This window comes from Scophthalmus maximus, chromosome 20, assembly GCF_022379125.1.
Source record: "Scophthalmus maximus strain ysfricsl-2021 chromosome 20, ASM2237912v1, whole genome shotgun sequence".
Lineage (NCBI taxonomy): Eukaryota > Metazoa > Chordata > Actinopteri > Pleuronectiformes > Scophthalmidae > Scophthalmus > Scophthalmus maximus.
The window spans coordinates 17,236,336-17,262,131 of record NC_061534.1 but is presented as its reverse complement, the minus strand read 5'-3'; the positions used below and the strand labels follow the sequence as shown (position 1 = coordinate 17,262,131).

Here is a 25,796-nt window from a genome sequence, read left to right as displayed (position 1 = left end):
TACTGTAACTACTTCTTGTAACAAGGTCAATGTCTGTGCTGTGTGTGGGAATCATACTACAAGTCATCTGGTTTTCGCATTAGTGGGGGAGAATGGAACATAAAAAAATCTCATTGGGGACTTTTACTCACGGCATACAAACAAATTCCATGCAGGAGGCAAAATGAAAACTGTATGAACTCCAAACTTGTGCAAAGGGGGGTACAGGTGGTCTGTTCGTGAGAATGTAACGATCATTGCATTGTAATTATCTTAAATTACAATGCAATGATCGGTATTTCCGCTCTGTGATGCGTTTAACAGTTGCAATTTATTGATAACTGTCCAATAATATTCCCTCAGGAACTGTGAACAGTTTGTGAACAGGAGAGTGAGAGACTATAAAATCCTTTCGGTCATTAATCAGGCGCTGAACTGGACCAGCACAGAAGTTTTGGCGCGGCCCCACAGTCTCCGGCTTCACACACAGCACGTCAGCTCATCTGATGGTCCGCACTTTGTCTGACACGGGATTAAAGGGACCTGATTCCGCGGCGAAATGCCCCCAAAAGAGCCACATCTGACCGGAATACATCCACTGACTGCAGCTTTATGAGATTCTAGGTAAATTATTTAATTTTGCATTCCCAATATATTATGCACTCTTCGTTTATTCATGTGAGGCGCTCAAATAACAACTTTGATGTGTGTGCTTCAGCTTAGATACGTCGTTATGTTTAATGTTGGCAAATAAGGAAGAATGTTCTTTACATTTACAAATGCTTATTTTATGCACATAAATTTTATTTACATTAGAAATGCATTTTATGCACATTAGACTAATAAGTATTGGCAACGGTTATTCTGGCTTTAGATACATTTTCTGGTAATATTGTAAGTATTTTGTAAAGTTAATCATCTATGAAAACCACCATCATTTGGCATGAATTTAGGTATTTCACACTATAACAGTACTGTGAAAGTGCAGTTGCACAGCTCCAAGCACTCTAGGTGTGGTTATAGGATGTGTGATAGTAGCACATACTGTAAAACAGACACATCTTTTATTTCTTTTTGCTTTGCATGTATTATATGTGTATGCACTTTATTAGTTTGTCACATCATAAACTATGCAACTGATGTCTCTGCTAGAATCGGAAATGTTGCTGAGGGGAAACCCGGGGAGAGGAGTGGGGATTTGCCTTCTGCTACTGGCTCTCGTACACGAGGCAACGGGCCAGAGAAAAAAAGCAGGACAAAGGAACAACTACAGGCTGCATGATGATGGCGTAGGAGATGGTAATTCTTTATATGAGGTATCCACATGTTGGTGGGGAAAGTTAGTCACTGGATCCTGTGGGTGTAATAGACTCCAGGTAGGAGGATCAGACATTTACCACACAACCAGCTCCTTCCTGGCTTACTGTATATCTATGGTGGTCCTCTTTGGAAAGTACAACCTACAGATCATCAGGTATAGAATGAAACATTCAGGCCAGGTTAATATTTGATAAATATGGAGAATTGCTAGTGGTGAAGTGTTTGAGTGGACAAACTTTAAGTCCACAGCTCATGGTGTTCTGAAGTGATCAGAGCTAAAACACAGTTTTCCTTGAATGTCACATTTTGCATCTGGTGCAGCTCTTTATGCCAGTGATTCATCAAACAAATCCAACACTCACAGATCACATCATTTTTCATCTATCAATTAATAAATGGTATTATCACTCTTGGACAAAAACTCATCTTATTTGTAGTTGTGCTTTAAAAAATTATTACTCATTACTTCCCATGTGCTGCATGTCTTTTCATTGCCAATCAGATGATCAGGTGCACATTCAGAATAAAGGGTTAGGTCTCCCGGCGTTGAGGGTATCTCAACATTAAAGAACAATGTGTTTTCAGAAAAGCTGCACTTCCTGTTATGGTTTGAACGATAGTTCACAGGCTTTTGCATCCTAGTAAATGTCACAGTCTGCATTCTCCTCACCCCACTCATTTCATGCTCCCAGTACTTTTCCACCGGCCCCTCCTCCTCACCTGTCTGCTAGCCACTCCCTCCTCATCAGGCCAACTCCACTCACCTGTTGGCGCAGCTGCCTCTGATCAGCAATCAACCCACTATATATATGGCTCTTCACCATGCACTCACTGCCAGTTTGTTCTTTGTACTCATGCAAGACTCTCCAGCGTTATTCGGACTGCTTGCCTGGTATCGACCCTGCTTGCCTCTGACTACCCTGTCTCGTCGCTTCCCCGGATATCACCTCAGCTTTCTGCCCCCGACCACGAGCTTGGTTCTGTCCTTCCTGGTTTCTGTCTGCCTCTCCCCTGGATTGTTTGGTGAATCCCTGCTATAGCCCCCCCCCCGACTGGACTGGACTGGACTCTTCCTCTCGCCTGCCCCTCTCTGGTTTGTCTGCTCCGCTGATTGGCTCTTCTGGCTTCGATCCCCCTGCTCCCCTGACTACGTCTCCTCCCTGTCCCCGAACGGAACCCTCGCTCTACCCGGAGCTGCTCAGTGAGTACGGCAATTCCTCGCCTGAACTATTGCCACGTGTACTCCCGTTCGACTCGGCTGAGTCGACTCCTCGACTCACCTGGGAGGTTCCAGATACTCGTTGCCTGCCGCCTGCTCTGAACTTTAACCTGTGCTGCTTAACTGCTGTGATTCCTGTGTGGCGTAAATAAAGGCCATTATCGACTATACCTGAATTATCGAGTGCTGCATTTGGGTCCTAAATACATACCCGTTACAGTACAATCTGGCCAAAGATGGACCAGCGCACTCCCTGCCACCACAGAATCGCTTAGACAGGATCGAGCACATCCTCCAGCATCACAAAGCCATGATCTCCTCCTCCTCCAACGCTGAGGTCCGCCTTGCTGTTGCGAACCAGGAGCAAGCGTTGCTTGCGCTGGCCACCCAGGTGCAGCAGCTGGGTGGCCCAAGCTACACCTCGCCCACGCTACACCTGGTGCCTCTTTTCCGGCTCTGACATCTCCAGCTCCCGCTCCACCACGGCCGCTACTGGAGCCCCGGGTGGGAACACCAGAGCGCTACGCTGGAGACCCTGCAGTCTGCAGCCCTTATATCACGAACTGTTCCGTCCTATTCTTGCTGCAGCCTCATACCTTCGGTTCTGAGGACGCTAAGGTGGCCTTCACCATCAACCATCTTACAGGCAGAGCTCGCCTTTGGGGAACGGCCGAGTGGGAACGTTGCATTCCAGCCTGCTCGTCATTCAAAGCCTTCGCTGCGGAGCTCCGCAAAGTGTTTGGCGAGGTTTCCCGAGGTCCCGACGCCACTGGTGGACTACTGAGCCTGAGCCAAGGGGGACGGACAGTCACCGACTACACCATTGACTACCGGGCTCGCCAGAGTGAGTGGAACACGGCGGCGCAATGTGACGCCTTCCTGCTGGGTGTTGGCGATTATGTTAAAAAAACTTGTTTCCTACAATCTCCCTGCATCGTTGGACGGACTCATTGACCTTTTTCCACCTGAGAACCCTAGCTAAGATCAAATCCTACCTGCCCCAGAGTGATCTAGAGAGTCATCCATGCCTTCATAACATCTCAACTGGACAACTGTAACGCTCTATACACCGTCATTGATCAATCACAGCTCTGCCGCCTGCAGTTGGTCCAGAACTCAGCCGCCCGACTCCTCACCTGCACAAAAAAGCGCGAACTTATCACCCCGGTCCTCGCATCACTCCACTGGCTCCCCATCCGCTACCGCATTGATTTTAAACTTCTACTGACTGTTTACAAATCCCTCCATGGTCTGGCCCCCACGTACCTGTCTGATCTTCTCCACCACCTCATCCCCTCCAGAGCACTACGGTCAGCTGACCAACTGTTGTTGGAAGTGCCCAGGTCCAGGTTAAAAACCAGGGGGGACAGAGCCTTCTCAGTAGCGGCCCCCAGACTCTGGAACTGCCTCCCCCTGCACATCCGTGCAGCCCAGTCTCTGAATATTTTTAAGTCCCATTTAAAGACCCACCTCTTTTCACTAGCCTTCGATTAGTGTCTCCTTTTTAAGTGCCAGTGCATAGTGTTACCTTTTAATTTTCTTTTTGCTTTACTTTACCTATTATATTATTGTACCTATTATTGTATTCTTTGTTTATTGCACTTTCTTGTGAAGCACTTTGGTGCGGCTCAGCCGTCTGTAAATGCGCTATAGAAATAAATTGACTTGACTGACGTCTCGGGTGCACCGTTGCACTCAAGTGAGGCTAAGGGAGAGATGGCAGGGGCAACCCCAAAGACATTCGTTGGCCCGCTTCTGCAGACGGCCTTCAACTCTCCTTCGGGGCATTACGAGTACCACGAAATGCCTTTTGGGCTCACCAACGCCCCTGCCGTTTTCCAAGCTCTGGTCAATGACGTACTGAGAGACATGCTGGACAACCACGTTTTTGTTTACTTGGACGAAATCCTGATCTTTTCCAAAACCAAGGAAGGGGGGGGACATCCAAATGGACCCCACCAAGGTTTCTGCTGGCATCCTGGACAACGACCTCAGAAAGGAGTTCCATCGCCGCCATCCTGACCAATCGTCCAGGACCTCAACTTCTACCATGGGCACCGGTAGGAGGGCTCCACTTCCCCAGTGGTCTGAGCCGCCCGACAGCATTGAGGATGAAGTTTCCTCTTTTGAGGAGGACGAAGCACACTCGGACTGAGAGATGGAGATCTCTGACGAGTATTATCTGGACTGGACTCTCCCTCTCGCCTGCCCCTCTCTGGTTTGTCTGCTCTGCTGATCAGCTCTTCTGGTTTCGATCCCCCTGCTCCCCTGAATACGTCTCCTGCCTGTCCCCGAACGGACACCTCTCTAACTGGAGCTGCTCAGTGAGTACGGCAATTCCTCGCCTGAACTATTGCCACGTGTACTCCCGTTCGACTCGGCTGAGTCGACTCCTCGACTCACCTGGGAGGTTCCAGATACTCGTTGCCTGCCGCCTGCTCTGAACTTTATCCTGTGCTGCTTAACTGCTGTGATTCCGGTGTGGCGTGAATAAAGATCATTACCAACTATACCTGAATTATCGAGTGCTGCATTTAGGTCCTAAATACATACTCGTTACAGTAAATTAAAACCCTCAGTGGAATTACAAAAGTTGTTATTGTATAATACGCTAGGTCTGCCTCTGTAGTGTTGTACTGACACTTACTGTCCTTTTTTTGTCCATGATGTACCGAAAACAAATTCCACTGTCTCTGGTCATGTGGCCATCAGAGTGAAGTGAAGAAGATAATTTAAGTTTTATTTAAAGCCTTTATGTATGGGACTTGGAAAAATGTTTGCAAGCTAGGGCTGCAACTAATGCTTATTTTCAGTATCCATTAGTCAACTGGTATTTGATCAATTAATTTCTATTTAATAACCAAAATCAATGTTGCTTGACTTTCTGTGAATTAATTATAATCAATCAATCATGAATGGAGTAATTGTTTCAATGCTGCTGCATGTAGCTAAAAAATACCTTTAAAATATTGACATGAAATCCACAGGTACCAGAACTGGTCTGTAACCCTTGGTAAAAAGACGCTAGAAACTCATTAGGAGACATAAGATCAGTACATAGACAAAACTATGTAAAAAAGAATCTTGCAGTCAGTCTTTCACCAGATACTATACAAGATATCTTAAGTCCGACAAATACATTGGTGGTTGTCTTCTTTCTCAGGTCGGACATGTTTACTGGAGGTGGTCTTCATCCTGGACAGCTCTGAGAGTGCAAAAATATTCCTGTTTGAGAAGCAGAAGTCCTTTGTCTTGGGCTTTAGCACACGGCTCTCCATGCTGCAAGTTGGAGGCTGGACGCTACAGGTGCGAATGGCTGCGCTTCAGTACAGCAGCTCCGTGTCCATAGAGCAACGATTCTCAGCCTGGAAAGACCTAGATTCATTCCACGGTCAAGTCAGCACCATGAACTACATTGGCCACGGCACCTACACCACCTATGCCATCGCCAATGCCTCGCAGCTGCTGGTGCAGGAGACGCTGGCAGACAGCATCAGGGTTGTAGTTCTGATGACAGACGGGGTTGACCATCCCCGCAACCCTGATGTGATCGCAGCTGCAACAGAGGCCAAAGGTCATGGCATTAAGTTCTTCACTGTGGGGTTATCGGATGTCTCTCGGCAGAGTCAGAATAACGCCAAACTCCGAGCCATTGCTAGCACGCCCGCTCAGCAGTTTGTCCAGAGTCTTCTTGATGCTCAGCTGGAAGAGAAGCTGCTCAAAGAGATGGTGAGTATAGGCCTCAAGTGAAGATGGTAAGAGGTTGTTTAAAGGGACAGGATGTATGGTTTTTATTTTATTTGGGTTTTTTTTGTTGTTGAAAATCTCTAACTTTTCTTGCCTCTAAAAACAACAACAAAGAAATCAATTTATTATTATATGTATGATAAATAAATATAATAAATAGTGTACAATACATACGCTGTGGTGCTTATCTATACAGCCATTTACTACAATAAATACAAGTTGGACAATGCATAGCTTTCAGAAATTGTATAAATATGATAAAGTAACATTATCGTACAAGCTAATTAAACTGTTTTCAGGAGCTTTGTCTATGTATTTGCCTAATAAAAGAGAAAAGATGAAGAAGCCATAAAAAGTGTCACATTTGCTATTAGTCAAAATCTAACTTACTCCAGACTTCCAGAATTTGGAAGTTTGATTAAATCATAAATAATCATAAACCATAATCCACTAACATGGTTTAATGCACATTTAGATTTGATGGAAATGTGCTGAGTATCCAATCTGATTTTTTTAAACGTCTTACCCTTCATAAGTGCCAAACACATGGTCCATTGATCCATTCTGCTGCTACTCTAATGCGCTGCTGCTCACTTCCGGGAGAGGCTCCATAATCCGCCACTGCTGGGGAAAAAAACTGGTCCATTGGAGTGAACGGAGATGTCGATACTCTCTCTCTAACAAGGGCACATTCCCTTGTGAATGGCAGCCAATAGGGAACTTCCTCTCGTTTTTGTCGCTATGGAGGGCGATGCGTTTGCAGAGCAAAATGCCTCGCAACGAATCATGTGACATCTGTTAAGTGAAAATGTCAACAGACTATAGCTCACAGAGAGGAGATGCCTGTCACGATGATTCCACAATGTCTGTGAACGACTGCTTGCCGTTTTTGTGGGAAAATATTTGAAAATATCGGGTACTTTTATTCAAATGCTCGTTCAATGGTTGTTTACATAAGTCGCTTCTCTCTGCGGAAAACACTTTTCCCAGAATTCGTCTGGGTCCCAGGCTCCACATACTACACACCCAGTGACAGCAGCATGCAGCTTTTCTTCCACAGTCCCCTACCCTCTTTTTCCCCCGCGACTTTCTGTCCTGATTTTGGGTTAAAACCTTTGGGGGCTTTCCCGCCTTCTTTGCATTTTTTCCACACTGTCAGAAATGTCAAATGTCTGCAGTAGGTCAGTGGGACTGGAATCGCTTGTCCTGCTTTTCCAGAAATGTGTGATGTTGTGCATTCACTTAGTTTGTAAAAAAAAGACTATATATGTCAAAAGACAAAATCTAAACACACCAAGGTCCCAATATTTTAAAAATAATTAATTAATCTTTCCTTTCGAAGAAAAACTTATTAAATCTATAACTAACTACCTGCCTTTGATGTTTTTTTGTATGTTGTTATCCTTCAGGGTGCAGTCGCACTTGAGGAGGTGAGTCATTCCATGAATTTCATTATTTACTGTAACCCCGATTCATTTGTGTAAATGGTTGCACTGACCTTGTATTTTTGTGATGCGTTAGTGTCCACAAGCCCAAGTGTGTTTGTGTGAAACAGGAGCGAGAGGCCCTCCTGGAAGTCCGGTGAGTTTTTAGAAATTGTCAATTGTTCTTGTCATGATGGGAGGGTGGTACCATGCACTACAACTATAATCATTTCCAAAAGAAAAGTATACCTATTCTGTCTGGGTTGCTTTGTTAGTCTTGTTCACAAACATACACAGCATCATCTTGTCTTTAAGCATCTAACGAAGATGTGTAATTCTAGGGTAGAAAGGGAGACTCTGGCTTCAGAGGGCCACCTGGTTTAAAAGGAGCGAGGGTGAGTCATAATGCAAAGAAAGAGAGAGTTTTTCAATGTGTTGGATTTTTTGCAGCTCATTGTAAAATACATTTTTTAAGGGGGAGTCTGGATTGAACGGTCGACCTGGAAGTGATGGTCTAGAGGTAAAAAGTTTTCCCTCACTTTTCTACACAAATATCATGTAGCCTAGAATTAGTGCAAATTTTTAAACCGTTTACTTTTCTACAGGGTCGTCCAGGTTACAAGGGCAACAAAGTGAGTATCTGCTCTCCAGTTAGCTTCAGCGCCAGGCCAAACTGTTTTATTTTCATCCAGTTGATTGTCATCAGCAGAGAAAATAACCTTATGTGCCTAACATTCCGTCTTGTCTCATAGGGGGAGAGAGGAGACTGTGGCACTCAAGGAGAAAAGGGTCACAACGTATGGTCATTATTTACTATTATATTTGAATAAATACTAAAGACTTTGGCCTCGCAATGAGATAAGTGTCATCTTGCAGGGACCTGAGGGACCTCCAGGCCCACGAGGTTCCCAAGGAGAACAGGTAAATGGCTGTTTTACTTTTTTTGATTGAAAAGTAACTATTGAAATCATTATGATAAATTATGAGGATTTTATGGGCTACCTACACATCAAAAAGTAAAAACATTTAATGTTGCAAATTTATGAAATAGTTGCAGATGTTGCCAGAATAAACAGATATAAACTGACAGATAAATCTTGTGGATCCAGTGACAGTTTTTAAGTGTGCATGGCTCGATGGGATGACAGTGTGGGTTGGTTTGTTGCTTTGCCTCTTTGCTCCAGACTGAAAGATCTAAGAATCCACTGGATGGATTGCCATTAATTTAAAATCAAAATACAAAAATTCATGGTCCAGGAGATGAATCCTAACGACTTCACTTTTCCTTTGCCTCCACCTTGAGGTTCACATTTGTGGTTTTGAATGAAATGAAATGTTTGAAAACTCAAACATAACCATCAGAGAGTCTGCACACTCCAATATGAAAAATGCAAGTGGAATTTGTCTCTTATTCAGCTCTGCACTAATGGAATGTGAATATTGGATTATCGGTAATCCTGATACTAATGTGGCTATTCGAAGCGGTGAATCCAGGCTTGCAGGATATTATTCTTTTGCATGAACATACTTTGTGTGTTGGGATTAGCGCAGGGACCTGGCCGCCCACTCTTCCTCCTCTGTGCCACTGGCACAGTGTCAGTATAACCTTGTTATTGTGCAAGTTTGGTCTGAGAGTCCAAAAGTCATGATAAACGTAAATGTTAACGTTAATCCAGTTGTATTTTTTATTTAGTTGTGATAATTTATACATGATCGTTTTGTGCTGCTGAATCGTTTTCTTTCTTTTTCAGACAAGAAAAAATCAAAGTCGTAGATGTTTGGGGATACCTTCTCTAATGTCATGGTTGTGATCAAATCAAACTTTTGAATTTGTTTTGCAGGGTTCAGTCGGACAACCAGGAGACATGGGTCCTGAGGGACCAGCAGGATCTAAAGTAAGTTTCTCGAAAGGGCTCAAGAAGCATTTAAAAATGACTTCTGTCATTCCTGCTCTGTTAGCTTCCAGCAGCAACTGTTCGATTAGCTGGATCTGTTCTAAACCGTACAAAATCTCATCACACTTAGATAAAGTCACAAATAATATGGAGATTTCTGACGTTAAAACTTCTCCGTGCTGTAAATATCGGTTCACAAAAACAAATAAAAGTACCTAATAATCGTCATTATCCAAATTTGTAAGTGTCTCTATGAGCATTATGTAGCATCATTTGAAATAAACATTTGAGAGACTGACTGGACATTTTGAGGATTAAAAAAATATTTTTTGATAAAATATAACAGTGAAGAATATATTTGTATATTTCTGAAAATAACTTTCAAAAGTGTTTTATTTCGCAAAACATAAACATTTTGTAAAATATACTTATTTACTTTCTTGCCAAGAGTTAGATGAGAAGATCAATACCCCCTGTGTGTGTAGTATGGTGTCTAGATTAGTTTAGCATGAAGATAAAAAGCAGGGCGTCTTCCCTCAGCTCCAATCAACTGAGTGCAACTCCCCTGTTGCTGCTCTCCCAGAGTGTGAGCAGGTCATTGGGCTAGTATTTGCCATCAATCAAGGTCCACCGGCCGCAGAGAATTAACAAAACAAATTTAGATATTTAGGATCATTTGGATGTGATGATGGTTATTTAGTTTGTCTCCGAATACTGTCTTTCATTTGTCACGAGTCACCATTCACTCGCAGCACTTCCCAAATTCTTCCCCACACAGCATCTGTATTGTCAGACAGCGGTTTTAACGAACAGGGGGCTAATAAGATGCTGATGTCTCCATCACGACAGCGCTGCCCTGCTGCCTTTTTAACAAAGATGCCTTTATACAGAGGAAATGTAATGTGATTTATATAACTGTCAGGAAAAGTCCAGACATAAGGAACAAAGCACAGTTCTTTGTTTCTTAAATGGCATAAAAGATTGACACAAGGCCAAACTGGCTTGATTGATCAACGAGAGTATAACAAGTATTTTTAAAGTCCTCAACAACAGATGTTCACAAAAAATATATATGTAAATGGTACATCATTAAATAAAATCTCACAGTGATTTACATATGTATTTTGTGAGCATGTTAAATGGTTAGGGGGAAGGCAGTTTATCTCATTACCCATGCAGAAAATGAACTGCAGGGAGGAAAAAAAATGAGGATGATGCATGTAGAACATCTCAGGATGCGAGTGATAATAAGTAAAAAGCTTCTTTGTGTATATGTTCTGTGTGTACTGGTGTAACTTCTGGGTGGTCGTGCATCGGAAGAAGGCAACATAAGAGCAGGTTCATCAGCAAACAGTTGACAGGAAGGTTAAAAAATGGATTGTCATTTTTTTGTACTTTAATTGTTAACACACATTAATTAATTTTTTTCAAATTAAAGTTTTCAATTGTAAATGTAAATTAACCAAATTACTTAATTTGTTTGTTTCCAATTGAAGTAATTATTTTGCTGAACAATTTTCTTTTTTCGGTGATTCTACCAATGGATGCAGGTTTTTTTTTGTTGTTTTGTTTTTTTTTTACCAATTATGAGTCTATGTATGGTGACTTGCAGGAGTGAAGATTGGTTTTTATCTTGACAAAAACAAAACATAAGACCCTTATCACTAATTGTGTGAAGTATAAAAAAGTTTTGTCAACCACTGTCAATTGACATTTAAACCCTCACTTGTTCATTCGTCACAGGGAGACAGGGGACCCAGTGGCGTCCCTGGTCCAGCAGGGGACATTGGTATTGGATTCCCAGGAGACAAGGTGTTTTGTATTGACATAACTCTAAGACATCCTCTACAGTCAAATAGTCCACTTCAATTCAAATCGATTTCACAAAATTTCTGAATGTTTATGTGAAACACAACCGTGAATTTATGAAAACTACCCCACCCCCATCCCCGGAAATAAGTCATTTATCTGAAAATAGCCAGTAAGAAATGATAAATATTATCACTTATTACCGAATGACTGTCAAAAGCTTCAAGTTGGTAAATGGTGAGGTGTGATGCTTACAGGGTGAAAAAGGTATCCATGGAAGACCAGGTCCCACAGGTCCTGCTGGGATAGGAGAACCAGGACTACCAGTGAGTCGGATAGTTCTTGTTTTCCTGTCGTATTGAATCAAAAACTACTGTAAATGGGGCATTGACACAGCAGACAGATTTTACAACAAATACACAGTTTGCTATAATGGAGATGCTGCCAAGCTGGTAAATACATTTACAAAGATAATTAAAGAGGTAAATATCAACGTTTTCCTTAACAGCTGTGAGAGAAAGTTGGATTTTCAATGCTAGACAATCCTCCTCCCATTTGGCCTCCACAATACCGGTAAACACCTGTCTGTTTTTTTTCCAGGGTTCTCCAGGACCACCCGGAGCACAAGGATATCCTGGACCGCCTGGAGAAGGGTTTGCGGGACCAAAGGTGAGTCAGGTGTTGTGATATCATGTGTTCGCAGCAGTTCATCATAACGTTCTCCAGCATCTGTCTTTAGACTCCTTGCTAGTTGTTGTACCTACAATGAGTTAGAGGGAGTCCACCAAACAATTTAAATCCTTTTCTTAAAGAGCATGAAAAGGATCAGTCAGTATGCGGCTGTGGCTCGGGGTGGAGAGGTCGTCCACAAATCGTGAGGTCCCCCCAATCAGCATGCCGAGGTGTCCATGGGTCAAGACCCCTAGGACGTGTCTTCCGGCACTGTATGAATGTGACAGATTAAGCGGGATAAATAGCAGCGCTGTATGAATGTGTGTGTAAATGTGACTTGTGCTGTCAAAGTGTTTGGACTGGTCGATTAGACTACAAAAAGCGTTATAGAAATACAGTCCTTTTAGTACTTTATAATATATCAAGTTGTGTGAGTTTGTACAAAAGAGATTCTAAGGACTAGGTTAGGCTGTAAAGACTGCAGTGAGTGGCACTGGTCTGTTATTTATTATTATCTAAACACATTTTAAATACACATTTATTATTTAATGTGGTTACCCCTGGGAAAAGCTCTGATGTCCTGCACAGCTGATATTTGGTGAAATGACAATTACATTGTTGAATCTTGAATATTGAAATTATAAAGAGATATATTAAAACTGAGTGTGTTATCAACTAACTATACGAGTTAACATCATCTTCAACCCTCAACTCCTTTAACCCAAGTATTGTATCTTTTGCGTGTTCTGAGCGGGAGAAAAAACATGACATTTGTTCATTTTGATTTTGTTTACTGCAGCTGCAAAGCAGAACTCACTGATTATATAGTAAATTACAACCAGAAATTGTTTCACTGATTGTCGCTAATAAACATTGTGTTTCTTTGCAGAAATTCACATTACTGGCCTGATGTTTTAAATATGCTTGAAACATGTACAGTTAAATCAGGAGAATAGGTCTGAGAACAGTAACAGTGTGATTGTCTTTGTTTTAGGGTGATCAAGGATATCAGGGTGCAAGGGGCAATCGTGGGCCCCCCGGTGTCGGGGTCAAAGGTGACAAGGTAAATACACTCAGCGAGCACCTTAGGCCTGCTTATTCATGCTATTATCCAGTCAGCCAATAAACCAATATTACTGGTGTATATGGTGTTGAACTGTTTTCTGATGCTGAAACATTTTCATACTCTCTAATTTACTGTCCAGGTATTGGTTACTGTTTTTGGACTTTATAACTTTATAAAATGAAGGACTCTTTTTTCAGGGCAGTCTCGGACCACCTGGGATTCCAGGTCCAATTGGAGCTCCTGGTTCAGGACTTCAAGGAGAAAAGGTCAAAACTGGATTTACTATTAATGTCAGACTGTTTGATGCCAGCTGACAGCTGCAGTACTGTTACTTTCCCTTCCTGCCAGTCTGATCGGGTTTAGAAAAGAACAACCACAAAGTGATCCAACTTCATCTTCATCTCTTTTCTCTCAGGGTGATCAAGGCCAGGCTGGACCTGCAGGACCCAGAGGAGCGCCAGGTATCGGAATAACAGGACCTAAGGTAAGGCAGGAGGGGGGAGGGGTCGATTAACTGACATTATTGTCTCAGAAAGAGACACAAAGCTACTAATTATGATTGATGTTCAGCTGTTTGCCTTCAAATTGTTCTTGCGTATCAAATTGCACATACGTGGGTGAACAATGAGCTGGCTCGTCAATCGGATGCCTCAGTCAGAGTCTCAGTCACAGAGGAGACCAGGTGGATGAGACATAAACTGAGATGCATTCATTTTACAGTTCATTTCAGTTTCGTTTCAGATTCAAATTTTAGCATTGTGCCGTAAATTTCACCAAAAAAGAAAAATTAAACAGGAAAAAAAAGACTGAAATTAAACTTCCAGGGATAATCCAAACATAAAAAAAAAGTTTCTGTTGACATTGTGCAATTGACATTTTCCAGATTTATCAAACATCGAATTATGATATTTTCATTTAGCCCCAAGATCTGCTCAGTTTTGAATTTCATGATATCAATTTGTCATTTCCACATGAAATTGTAAGTCTAGTGTTATTTGTCCAGTGTCTTTAAAAAGACCTGATTATCCTTTGTATTGACATACAAATTATTGATTTCTCATTGTCACATTTAAAAGTCAAAGCTGGTGATATTCTATATTTTCTTAATATCAACAGATCCCATGAAAAGACCAAAATCAATGAAAAGGAACATGGTACTTTTCTTTGTAATAAAGCTTCAGAAACTATTGAGACACATTGAGCGCTACTGTTGATCACCATAAAAAAAAACACTGTAGGTTTTTGTGAATTAATCTCTACGCAGTCCGGGTTCCATAACTGCTAACTAGCACACCAAATGTGTATCAATCCACAGGAGAAAGTAGTCCCCAGTAAATGCAGTACTTTCTCCTGTTTGAGTAACATTTGCCATGAAAAAAAAGTGTAGATCTGATTTAGAAAATAAATATTTTTTGAAATTTTACTGTGTATATGTACCATGTTTTTAAGATTTACGTCTCCAGATTATATATTTAGTTATTTATATATAACTAAACTTCAAGAACAAAAATGGATTTTGTTCAGGGGCAACTTCTTTTTCATAAATTAAGCCCAACATTTATTAATGGCAGTGGAGTTCCCAGGAGGTGTTTGAGGTGGCTGGCATCTTTACAAAGCTCTAGTCAGAGCAAATGGGTTGAGGCCTGAGCGCAAAAGACAGAGTAGGGACTACACTGCATTGTCAGTCTGGGTCTTTTTATGGGTTTTGTTAACCCCAAAAAATCAAGGAAAATAGAAGATAATGCGCTGGCAAAATTATCCTGTATATACTGAACAGTTACACTTGGTCTCAAATGAAAGTCAGTATCACGTTTCCTGGAATTTTTCCTGTTTGTGAGTTTCTCAAACAAGCTCCTCAGCCGAAACACAAGCTGAACATGCCGCTGTCTGCGTGAACGTTGTTTTCAGGGGATTCAGGGCTTCACAGGTGAGCCTGGACTGCCAGGTGAGAGAGGGCTGGGAGAGCCAGGACCCAAAGTAAGTCTGAGCACAACTGCACTCTTCCCTCTCGTTAGAGGAAAAGCTGGATACTAGTCTGATGTCTGTAAGCCAAGTATGACATACAGCTGGAAATAGGTTACCTTAGTTTAGCATTTCTTTAAGATGAATAGCAAAAAGATTATCAGGGGGAAAAAAAATGAAAGAAACAATCAATAACCAGACCTTTAGCTGATGCTTTTATTCAGACTAGTGTCACAAATCCCAATAAAACAAGCCTCAAACGCTAAATCATTGATACTACAATAAGCTGATTGTAAGAACAGTTAAGTGAGAGGGACTTTTTGAGTACTTTCATTCAGCGTTTTATTTAAAACTCCATCTTACATGTTATTTTCTTCTCTCAGGGTGACCCAGGGGCTGAGGGGTTACCAGGTATACCAGGTCAACCAGGAGAGGATGGAGCCCCGGGACAAAAGGTAACATCATGGCATACAACCTGTTTCTCTCCCTTTTTTAAGAATCATTTCAAAATATCTATATTTCTTACCAGTCTGCTGCTTCACTGACTTCCTTTTAAATGACGGCAGGGCGATCTTGGGTTACCTGGACCCAGGGGACCGGACGGGGCTCCGGGTAAAGGCGTCCCCGGAGGGAAGGTAAACAGACATTTTATCACAGTTGATGTCGATATTGAAAATCATGTGATCAAATATATAAATATCACATGATGTATGAAGTAACCAAGTGAACATTTAACTCAAATTTGATGATTCAGAGGATTGTTTAAGAAGATGATTAATTAATATTTTTCTTCTTTTTTGCAGGGAGACAGAGGGGACCGGGGCACCAGAGGCCTGTCAGGTGCAGTTGGTCCTGTGGGGCCAATGGGGTTGAAGGTGTGTGTATTCATGGCAAACATGCATTTTTAAATGAAAATGCTTTAAATTCAACAACTTGACAGTTCAAAAGATGTTGCTGCATGTATAAATCTTTGCAGTGAAGTGATGAGCAAATGAACAAATGTCCGATCTAATAGAAATGATGAACTATAGGACTTGATACCAATCTAAAGTTAAGGAATTACTTAAATTTCTATAAATTATAAAATTATCTGCAAACAAGCAAGAGGGTGAAAAGAATCTGATTTGGGCTGATATATTGGATGATGGATTGGAGTCATTTCATCAATTAATGTACTGATTATTATCTTTATTTATCAATTGCTCATCATACATTCCAAAAACTGAAGTTGAGGTCTTGCAATGTCATTTTTCCAAACTAACAATCAAAAAGCCAAAGATTATGATTGCCACTGAATTTTTGCTTCATAATTATAAAACAGATGCTTATCTGATTGTAAATTTATTGACTAATTGTTTATCTCTAAAACACATCTGCAGTTAAATACAACAGCAAAACTGATATGAGAACTTTGTATATCTGATATAAGCATGAATGTGTTATTCATTTTTTACTCAAACATACAAGAAAAAGTTATAATAAAAGAAATGTGACAAAGCTATGCACTGATGCAAGTCATCCACTACTAGGAAGTAAATGAATGTGAGTAAACCAAACTGACAGGAAATTATTGATGAATAATTAATTGTAAAACACATCAAAATAAACTCAGTTAAAAGTCTATTAAAATGCAGTATGTAAATATTTATTTTATAAGAATTTCTTTACATATATAATAGATAGACAAATAACTCTACCAGTTCACTTTTTCATTGAGCAGGTCATAATTAACACACACTGTAGTGTAAACCTGACAGTCCATAATGAGTTATTTTCATACTTTCAAGGTTATAATTTCAAACTAAAAATTATTTGTTCAGTCCCACATCGTTGCCTTGTGAAGCAGAAAGACTGGTGAATGTTTTCTTTTCCAGGGTGAACCAGGAAGTGTCGGGACACCTGGCTCAACAGGACCGCCAGGGAGGGGTATACCTGGTGCCAAGGTGAGCCCATGTTGAGATGAAACAAAGCGGCTTTGACGGTCAAACAGCAGCAGCAAGGTTGGTTGATTGATCTACTTCTTTTCTCTTTTTTGTCAGGGTGAAACGGGTCGACAAGGTCCAGCTGGGGCCGTGGGAGAACCAGGGATGGGTTTAGCTGGGCCTAAGGTGAGTTGGTACGCGATGAAGAAAACAAGTATTCAGTTGTTTGATGTGAAACCTGATCTTCTTGGTGGTAGGATACAGCTCACATGGAGGCAGCCACATCAAAAAGCTTTGATAAAAATAGAAATGCAATAGAAACTTCTCTGACTCGCATCATGTCAGGATCATTGTTTTCTTGGTGACGAACCCGGGGTTCATCTTATCTCCATGCCAGTGACAGGATGGCAACTCTCAAAACTCAAACCATAGAATATATCCTAATCTCTAAGCTACGGCATGTAATATTTGGCGGCATCTGGTGGCAAAGCTGCAAACCGCAAGCAACTGAGGTCAGGTCAAAGCACCTGTGTTAGTCAACAAAATAAAAAGTCACGAATTCCCTGACAGTAAGTAAATATGTGGTGTGTTTTTGTTTGTAGGGCGACAGAGGGTCACCAGGACCTGCTGGCCCATCTGGACTGAAAGGTGAAGGCTTCCCTGGTCCTCCAGTGAGTCTCAACCAACTTTAAAACCTCCTTTGTCACTTTATATTTACCTATCATTACCAAGCACAGTGTGATTTTTTTCTAACTTTGTCTCAGGGACTTCCAGGGCCTCCTGGGATGATCGGAGAGATCGGACAAGAAAGTGTTGGTTTACCTGGACCAAAGGTAAAAGTTCAAGTGTCATCAGTCTAATTCTGTCTTTTGTTGTTTTATGGGTTTTCACCATGTCGAGCTCTGATGCATCAGCAGCTCTTATCACAAAAGTCAAGAGAGATTGCAGAGAGGTTTTATTTGTCCAGGACATGGCTTTTCATTTAAGATAGAGAACCACTAATGTATGAGATGATGATGGATGACATGTTTGTCTTTCCTTTGTCTAGTATATCAGGTGGTTAACCTCGTTCTGTTGATTTCTCCTTTGTATATTTGTGTTTTCATTTTTATGTATCTATAGGTCCTTCTTTTTTGTTTGTTATCGCATTTATTTTTTTTCCGTCCAAGGTGATTTTATTAATTTTGAGGTATTAATAAATATCTATAAATTTTTTCACAACCTTCAGGGAGACAGAGGTTTACCTGGACCTCCTGGACCTGCAGGGCCAGCAGGAATCGGTCTCATTGGTCCCAAGGTTAATCCGTCCTCTACAGAACAATGTTACGCATGTAACACTGTAAAAAATTGCCTATGAAACGGTTGAAATCCATTTTGCTTTCTTCAGTGATACAGTTTTCCTTTTAATGCAGGGTTCAGTTGGCCAAACAGGACCACTGGGTCCACAGGGTTTACCTGGAGAGGGCATTCAAGGACAAAAGGTAACGCTGTCACTTGTCCCCTGAACAGTTTGGTCAGCCAGATGAAAAATTGAACTGGCTGATGTCGCTGGTCCATTTTGACTTCTTTCCTTTACATGATTGTTAAGCAAGGTTTTAGGTAATAGACAAATGTGTTTCTAGTGAATTTTTGAAATGATAAAATGTGATCATCTGCACTTATATTTACTTTACAGTGAAGTATTGTGGACGTGTCTGTGTTTCTGCGGGAGTCGATATGGATATTGTCTGCACGTGATTACATTTTGGGTCAACTATGTCAAAGGTCAAGGTCACCAGGACCAAATACCCTCACAATATATTATCTTTTAACTCTCATGAACCAAGATGGGATCGGTGGCATTGGAAAGCTTATTGAGAGGCATTTTGCATTTGTCACATCCGATTTGACCCCTGATGTCATCTTACTGTAGCAAATTGAGTTCAAATTTCGGACAAATTTTCTCAAATTTGACCTTTCTATCAAAAAATGCATTTTAAAGGTGACCTATCAACCACTTGAACAAACATGTCAAAACTAAAGCTAATTCTGAGGTCATATACCACATTTGACCTTTAACGGACAAAGGTCACAGTTACAGTTGCAACTTTACGTGAATGGGGGGGTGAAGTCTGCCATCTCTGATTGCCTTTTTTATACTGTGCATGGACAGAACAAGCCTAAGCACATCTGTTAAAAGACAAATGACATGACATGCATTTCTATCAACTTCACTTTGGTTTAGGAGTTATTCTTGACGTGGACTCTGCTCAATGTTTCCAGGGGGAGCCTGGATTTCAGGGGATCTTAGGCCCTAGAGGTCCACCTGGACAAGGTCTGCAGGGGGACAAGGTAATGTCATCAGTGTATGCAAAGCAACACTGAACGCACTAGTCGCTTGAAACTAAAGTGAAAATACTGGGAAACACGACATGTCAGTAAACTGATCTGTGATCACATCAACCTAGAGGATGCAGAAGCAACAAGTATAAAAGATCTAATGTTCTGTAATGTCCTATCACATGCTCAGTAATGCTCAGGTGGATTGGAGACACGTATGTGCATATCTACTGCCCAACTCCTTAATTAAGGCTGATAAGACTAATGTTTCCTTCCTTCTGCAGGGGGACCGAGGGTTGAGAGGGGAGAAGGGCAATAAGGGAGGCGGGGGAGGACCTGGACTACCAGGACCCATCGGACCTCTGGTACTAGATTTTGATTTGAGGCAAATTATTCTTTGTTTGTTTTTATTTAACCATATTGGAAGTGGAAGTTGGAACACCAGCCTGATCCAGGATGTATGTAAAGTACACGCATCTCAGCAGGAATCTGAGAAGGAACCACCTCTATGACACAGCACTGTGATTCATTTGTTCTTAAATATATGTCAATAGCTCACTAATAACTGGTTCTTTCACATTACAGGGTAGAGTGGGACAGAAGGGAGAGCCTGGACTTACCGTGAGTATCGGGGTTTCGCTCACTAAACTAAAATAGTCCTGAAACACTGTCGTGGACAGAAAATGCTTCCCATATATTAGACTTTACACATTTTCTCAGTTTTATATGATTGTTGATTGAATCTCTTTGAATTTGGACCCTTGGAGAAAACGGATATGAAGCCCTCACCTTGGACTCTGGGAAATACATGGAGAATATTTATAGGTTTAAAATAAAAGTCGCAAATCTGTGAGGAACCAGCTCTAAAAGTTTCTGTCTTTCACAGAGGGAGGAAATCATCAAAATAGTGAGATCCATATGCAGTAAGTAATCAATCACAAGAGGATCAGCGATGCTGACACTTACGACTCGAGTAAAATGCTTAAATCTTTGTTGATTCTTTGATTTTTCTTTTTTTTTTATAGTGCTTTTAAACTATGTTTGTCTTAATCCGTATCTGCTCCATTTCATCAGGTTGTGGAGTGACCTGCCGCCAAACCCCCTTGGAGCTCGTCTTCGTGATCGACAGCTCGGAGAGCGTCGGCCCCGAGAACTTCAACGTGATTAAGGACTTTGTGAACGCTCTGATCGACCGGGCTTCCGTCCGCCGAGATACCACGCGGGTCGGCGTGGTCCTCTACAGCCACCTCAACGCAGTGGTGCTCAGCCTGGGACAGGAAGCCACCCGTGACGAGATCAAGTCGGCGGTGCGCTCCATGACCTACATGGGCGAGGGCACGTTCACCGGCAGTGCCATCCAGCAGGCCAGCCAGGTGTTCAAGGCAGCGCGGCCAGGTGTGAGGAAGGTGGCCGTCATCATCACAGACGGACAGGCTGATAAGAGGGACTCGGTCAGCCTGGAGAGGGCGGTGACAGAAGCTCAAAGGAGCAACATCGAGATGTTTGTGATCGGGGTGGTGAACGGGAGCGACCCTTTGTATGAGGAGTTCAAGAAGGAGCTGTACCTCATGGCCTCGGACCCCGACAGCGACCACGTGTACCTGATCGATGAGTTCAAAACGCTGCCAGGTGACAGTTCCCATAATCATATGATACAATATTAAAGGGTTGGTTCACCCAAATTACTCTCCGATAGTGTTATTTAGCCATTAAAACAAATAAATTATGAATTCTGTGGATTTACTAGAATGACAAAAACACTGTCTCTTGAAAAAGATATTTAAAGGCTCTGAAAATGTATTTTGTAAATTAATAATAAATTGAAAATTGGATCATATATCAGCATGGACAGATTAACATAAGCACAGGCCCTGGACCAAAACTCACCACAGACCCCTACACCTAGCGTGTGACCTATAGGGAAACCAGAATATATGGCCTTGAAAACATATTAGTTATTTTGTAATAAATATCTGCAACTTTTGGTTTTGTACATACCACCACAATGTTCGTAGTATGTTAATTTGGAGAGTACATAAATGAACATCAAGTGTAGTGCAGAGTCATATATATACGACCACAAATATCTGAAGTGTAAACTGTGGGGACTTGTTTGAGGAAAAGTCATGGATCAAGTCATCAAAAGTCCAACTACCGGACCAGTTTCAGTGGCCATGATAGACAGCATGTTCCGTCGTCACTTCTTCATCCTGGTCTTTAGCTCATTTTTAATCCTGAACATTTGCGAGACGGACCATTCGCCCTCGCAGTAAGTAACATGAAGCGGCAGATACAGTCTTAACGCAGTGTTTGCATCATAGCATCACATGATTTAATCTGCTAATTTACATTACATTTCATAATCGTGCATTTTCAAAATCATATTTACTCCATTATTTTATGAACAAAAATACTTGATACATTAAAAATAAAAAGTTTCATAATACACCGTAATGGCCAAGGACCCCCATTGGCTAGAAAGGGGGAAAGTACTACTTGGAAACTACTGACAAGAAAGTGAGCCTGTATCAACTAAGACTCTGAACAAACTGGTTGTACAAAACAGAACTGTGTGTAACTGTATGTGTACTGTCATGGTCTCCTGGTGTTTCAGATCTGGAAAGAAAATTACTTGGCCGCATCTGTGAAGACGGAGAGAAACATTTGTTCAGCTCCATCCCGAGCTCCAGACTTCCTCCGGGAATCCCAGAGGCCTCTTCCGGTAACGTCCGGGAACCGCCGTACAGGACCGACACAGACACGCCCACCTTCACAGGAGACGCCAGGAGAGTTCAGACGGCGGTGAGGAGAACGGAAAAGCACTCTTTCTGCATGCTTTTTACTCACGTTAGACAACAGTTGCAAGTATCACAGTAGGTCACCGAATCAAATCATCCAGGAATGGATGGATGATCATCCAAATCTCTCATTAAAAAAATCCCCCAAATTTAAGGACAGAAACATTTTACGTCATCATAAAGGTATTTTTGGATTCGTCGTCCGGTTGTGACGAGAAGCTCCCAGGTTAAAATAAATGTGTCTTAGTTTGAAAAACAAAATTAATTTGGAAGTGTATTCTTACAGAAGAAGAAGAAGAAATTTAGTGAATCTAAGCTCTAAGGTCCACTTACTTGCTCCATTTAAATCACATCTTGTGGTCTTCAGTCAGTATCATCTTACCTGGATGAAGTAAAGGTACAGTGGATTTAAACCCCTCTGTCCTCTGTTACAGCCTGGACCTCCAGCCTCTCACCTTGACAAAGAAGCCGTCTCTCCACAGAGACCCAAGCCGGACACCAGAACCTCCACAGACATTCAGAGATTTCCGTTCTTCGACTGGGAGCCCTTCAGGCCCGTAACAGAGCTCCTCCCCCGGTTTGAGGTTAAGAATCCCCCACCCAATACGGTGGTGACCGGATCCACCGGGCCAGCTGGTCCCACGCTGAAGGCCCCGCTGCCGTCTCCTCTGACCCCCCCACTGTTGACCCCTGACACCCATGCTTCAGGTAAATGCGGAGACGAGTGAAGTCAAGAAATAAGCTACTGTATGTGATGAGTGGTTAAGATCTTAAAATTTTAAGTGGTCACATTTGTCACAAACATCTTCTCATGTGAAAATGTTGAGACAATGTGGTCAAAGTTCAAATGCATTCACTGTTCATGAACATAAAATGATATTAATGATATTGGTTAAAACTTAAGTTAAAACCATCCCACCAGCACCTTTAAACCTCACTAATAAATATTGTTCGATGAAAAACTGAAGAATAAAAAGTGTCAAGTTGTTTCCGAACGTCCCGTTTGACTCACAGCAAAAAGCGAATTTCCCAAAATGTCGAACTATTTCTTTTAAAACCATCAAACCTTGTGAATTTAACAGGAATTCAAGAATGAGGCATGAATTGGACAGCAACAAGGTCAAATGATTAAAGCCCTTGGAGCATACAGCGTAAGAAAAGTAGAAAATTATATGGTGTAATTATTTTTAAAGGTGACATATTCAGGTTCATACTTTTAATTTGGGTAACCACTTGAAAAGGTTTACATGTTCTAATGTTTAGAAAAGGCCTGCAGCTCTTCTTGTCTAAAACGCCTGGATTTCATTCAGCTCCCCCTCCTGATAAACCCCAGTCTGCCCTGATTGGCCATCTGCCCCAGTCTGTTGTGATTGGTCAACCGATTTTAAAATGTGTAGGAAATGCCATGCCCCCTTCACCAGAAAAGTGGAGATTCTCAGATTGCAGGTGGGGTTTCCTCCAAAAGAGGTGACATCAGAGTGGGAGAGAAATCTGAACCAGTGGTTCAAAGCCAGAATGTAGGTTTTTTTTCTTCATAATGTCACCTTTAAAGGGCCCATATTATGCTCCGGGCACCTTTCCAGCCTGCCTCCACGTATATTTGGTTATCTGGGGTGTCTGCCAGCCCACGGAGAATGAAAAGAAATCAATGAGTCGTTGATTGGTGGTTTGGGTTGATCGTGCAGACGGTCTGTAAACGAGCCGTTCACAGCCCGGGCGTCAAGTGATGTAAGTTGACTCCTGCTGCTGGGGCGACCACGCCCCCAACCTGAGCAGCACCTCCCCCCTTGAAGTGCGGAAAAACAGATCGCGTCTACGCCATAATTTTCTCCCCGCAAGCAAACGACGACTGCGGGCATGGCCAAGCTAGACTCGCGGCTACCGGCCGGCCGCGAGCTAGACTCTTTGCTCCGGTTTTCTTCCAACGAGGACAAAAACATTATCGAAACGTTCTATCGAACGCATTTTCTATTGATAACGTGTCTATCGCGATACATATCGTTATCGTTCTATCGCCCAGCCCTAATGTGCTCTGTGTGTAATTATGGAGAACGTGTTCGCTGTGCCTCCCGGGTCTCTACGTCATGTTTGTGCCTTGTTACGTGCAACTGTTGTCATGGCAGTGCAACGCCGTAGTTGTGTATTGACATGGAATGGCAAAGACATGTAGTGCACACACCTGAAAACCAATGTAACTTGTGTAAAAGGGGGCATAATATGGGCCCTTTAAATACCTTCTGACGCAAATATATTAACATTAAACTTTTAAACAAAAGCAGGAAACCTCTATCCAACCATTTTCAACGATAAAAGATAAAATATTTGTATAAAATAAGAGAAAAAAAAAATCAGCCACTCCCTCCTCTAGTTTTAACTTGTGACATTTTCTGTCTCCAGCGGAGCGGTGCAGCCAGATCCTGGATCCAGGGCCGTGTCGCGACTACGTGGTGAAGTGGTACTACGATGCCACGGCGAATTCCTGCGCTCAGTTCTGGTTCGGAGGTTGTCTGGGAAACAGCAACCAGTTTGAGACCGAGAGGAGCTGCAGAGAAGCCTGCTTCAGGGTCTGACATGACCACACGGCAGCGGACCCAAGTTCTTAAATGCTCATACAACTCTCAGCTCTGACTTTGCAAAGTTCACCGCAGCATCAGTGCCTCAGTATTTTTCATGTGGCTGTGACATGAATATGGAAACAAAACAGCAAATGGTTTAAATGCATTATTATAAACATAATAAGTCAAAGATGTAGAGTTTGGGGTTTTAAATTTAAATCCTTTTCCTGTTGGTTCGAGGATTTTTTTTATTAATAGTGTGAAACAAGCCAAGTTAATGAGACGTTACTTACAGTGTTGAGCAGTTGTGTGTTAAAATAAAAACAAACTTTTTAACCACTAACATTTCTATTTTGGAAAAGTAATGATGTATTTTTTTACTTAATGTCTTAAGATTTTTATGTTTGTGTTTATTAATACTGTGTAATATCATTGAAGAGAAAAAAAAAAGAGCAAATAAACTTTTCAGACACATACACTGGAGGTTAAATGCCCTTTTTTTTTTTAGTCGCTTGTGTTCCACGGTGGCTGCTACATGAATCTAATGCAGGTGATGTCGATGTGCAGAGACAACACAAGGTTTTCATAACAGGAAGAAATTGTGCTGGTTGCATTTAGCCGTGTACCTGAAAACAAAACACAGAACAGGCTTTGTGGATTAATTTAGGAGCTACAACAGTGGGAATAGCTGGTGCTGTAGTTAAGTTTGCAGCAATTTAAACCGCCTGATCATTTTCCAAGTCTGCAGTTTGCCAATCCTCCCAAAAAAGTGAGAAAAAATAACAAAAAGCCTGTGACTCGCTGAGAAGCACTTGCTTCACCTCAAAGTTTCAAGTTGGACATGATTACATATAATTAGTGAGGAGAGGCGGCTCTCAGAAACAATGCATCTTCAGCTAGAGGCGTTAAGCGCATACCGAGTGTCTATTGAGCTGTAAGGCGTCACCTCGTTGACTTCGGGGCAACATCTTGAGGAAAACGCAAATGGCCGGGCGAGTGTGGCAGGTGATATTTTTTGCATCAGCGCTGCAGTCGGTGCCAGACCGTTTCCTCCTGTTTATATAAGTGAATGAAAAAGGAGCAAGTGTAATGGAAAAAAAAAAGCTCAC

The 25,796-nt window shown here is 41.9% G+C and overlaps 1 protein-coding gene across 1 annotated transcript; it reads left to right on the top strand.

Annotated features, from left to right (window-relative positions):
• Nucleotides 1-367: 367 nt before the first annotated feature.
• On the top strand, nucleotides 368-25,150 carry col28a1b (collagen, type XXVIII, alpha 1b). Its single transcript, XM_047329671.1, has 35 exons — nucleotides 368-603; nucleotides 1,132-1,278; nucleotides 5,682-6,247; nucleotides 7,675-7,695; nucleotides 7,787-7,846; nucleotides 8,031-8,084; nucleotides 8,165-8,209; nucleotides 8,295-8,321; nucleotides 8,442-8,486; nucleotides 8,566-8,610; nucleotides 9,531-9,584; nucleotides 11,328-11,396; nucleotides 11,651-11,719; nucleotides 11,994-12,062; nucleotides 13,060-13,128; nucleotides 13,329-13,397; nucleotides 13,547-13,615; nucleotides 15,040-15,108; nucleotides 15,477-15,548; nucleotides 15,660-15,728; nucleotides 15,897-15,968; nucleotides 16,968-17,036; nucleotides 17,133-17,201; nucleotides 17,618-17,686; nucleotides 17,780-17,848; nucleotides 18,244-18,312; nucleotides 18,428-18,496; nucleotides 19,278-19,346; nucleotides 19,619-19,699; nucleotides 19,920-19,955; nucleotides 20,221-20,257; nucleotides 20,409-20,963; nucleotides 21,949-22,136; nucleotides 22,567-22,840; nucleotides 24,530-25,150. The coding sequence occupies exons 2-35, from the start codon at nucleotides 1,140-1,142 to the stop codon at nucleotides 24,700-24,702; spliced, it is 3,579 nt and encodes a 1,192-aa protein (XP_047185627.1). The 5' UTR covers nucleotides 368-603; nucleotides 1,132-1,139; the 3' UTR covers nucleotides 24,703-25,150.
• Nucleotides 25,151-25,796: the final 646 nt, after the last annotated feature.